A 1,111-nucleotide genomic window follows, 5' to 3' on the forward strand; every position below is an offset into this window, starting at 1 on the left:
TTTGTCTTCCGATGCAGCAAAAATACCTCAGAATGTGCATGAGGCAAGAAACCAGAACCACCGAAGACCAGACACCAGCCCACTCTGTCTTTAGCTCAGCCANGTCACAATCATCAGCAGAGCCCAAGAACGTCTTTGAGAACTGCAGATTTGGGACAGACGGAGGACTGACTCTGGGCCAGAACTATGCTTCGTTTAAGTAGTAGCCTTAGCACTTGGGAGGCAGAGCAAGAGGATCACACATATGAGGCTAGCCTGGTTTANAGCAACTTCAGGTCAGCCATGGCTGCATAGCAAGACTGTCTCAAAAAGCCAGGAAAAAATAAAAAAGTAAAGAAAAAAGAATCATAGAAACAATGGTTAGTGGTCAGCTTCTAGCATTGTCTTGGTAATTCAGCTTTGAGACACCAAAGGTAAGTTGTCAGAAGAAAAGAGCAAATGGTATCAACAGTGGGAGGAGCCTCCTGCCCTTCAACACCGCCTCCCTTGCCAGCCATCTGATTGGGGCCACTGGCACATGTCCNGGTGGGCCTGGAATTCCCCGAGTAGCTTGGTCCGCACAAATGGCCCCTAAACCCATAAACACAAATGGCAAAACTTCAACGAAACCAAAAGGAAAAACAGTTTCTATGTCATGTCATTTTAGGAGTTGTCTGCATAAAGAATGGAGCATANGACCCAAGGTTCATATTACTTTCTCTTTTTCTTCGGGGGTGCAGAGCTGTGTCTGGAACCACGGTTAGAGCCACGGCCTGAACTATGTACAGATGCCTTCCTCTTCCGGCTCATACTTCGGCTCTGTTCTTCTTCCTCCTCATAACGGCTTTCCCGGTCCGCTTTTCGCGCTTCTTCTTCTAGCTCATCCCAGTCTTTCCCGCTTTCTTCTTCACTTCCCAGAGATTCCTTAGAATAGTCTGATTCTTCAGCTTCTGATGAATAATCTTCATCACTGTCCTCTTCTTCCTCTTCATAGTCATCTTCAGAAGGATTGAAAGTCTCATCTTCAATTTCAGACTCCGAGTCTCCATCCTCAGCATCACTCCCCTCACCCTCAGGTTCCAGGAAAGACCAGCCACCTTGTTCAAAGAAGCCCTCGGGGTCATCAACAATG

General features: G+C 47.1%; 1 protein-coding gene across 1 annotated transcript in view; it reads right to left on the minus strand.

The window, feature by feature from the left end:
* Positions 1 to 6: 6 nt before the first annotated feature.
* The window catches only part of Supt16h (SPT16 homolog, facilitates chromatin remodeling subunit), a 32,762-nt gene continuing 31,657 nt past the window's right edge, over positions 7 to 1,111 (minus strand). Inside the window, 1 exon segment of the mRNA XM_029541630.1 lies at positions 7 to 1,069. Within this exon segment, the coding sequence (XP_029397490.1) occupies positions 691 to 1,069 (379 nt within the window). The 3' untranslated portion in view covers positions 7 to 690.

This window comes from Mus pahari, chromosome 8 (assembly GCF_900095145.1).
Source record: "Mus pahari chromosome 8, PAHARI_EIJ_v1.1, whole genome shotgun sequence".
Classification (NCBI taxonomy): domain Eukaryota; kingdom Metazoa; phylum Chordata; class Mammalia; order Rodentia; family Muridae; genus Mus; species Mus pahari.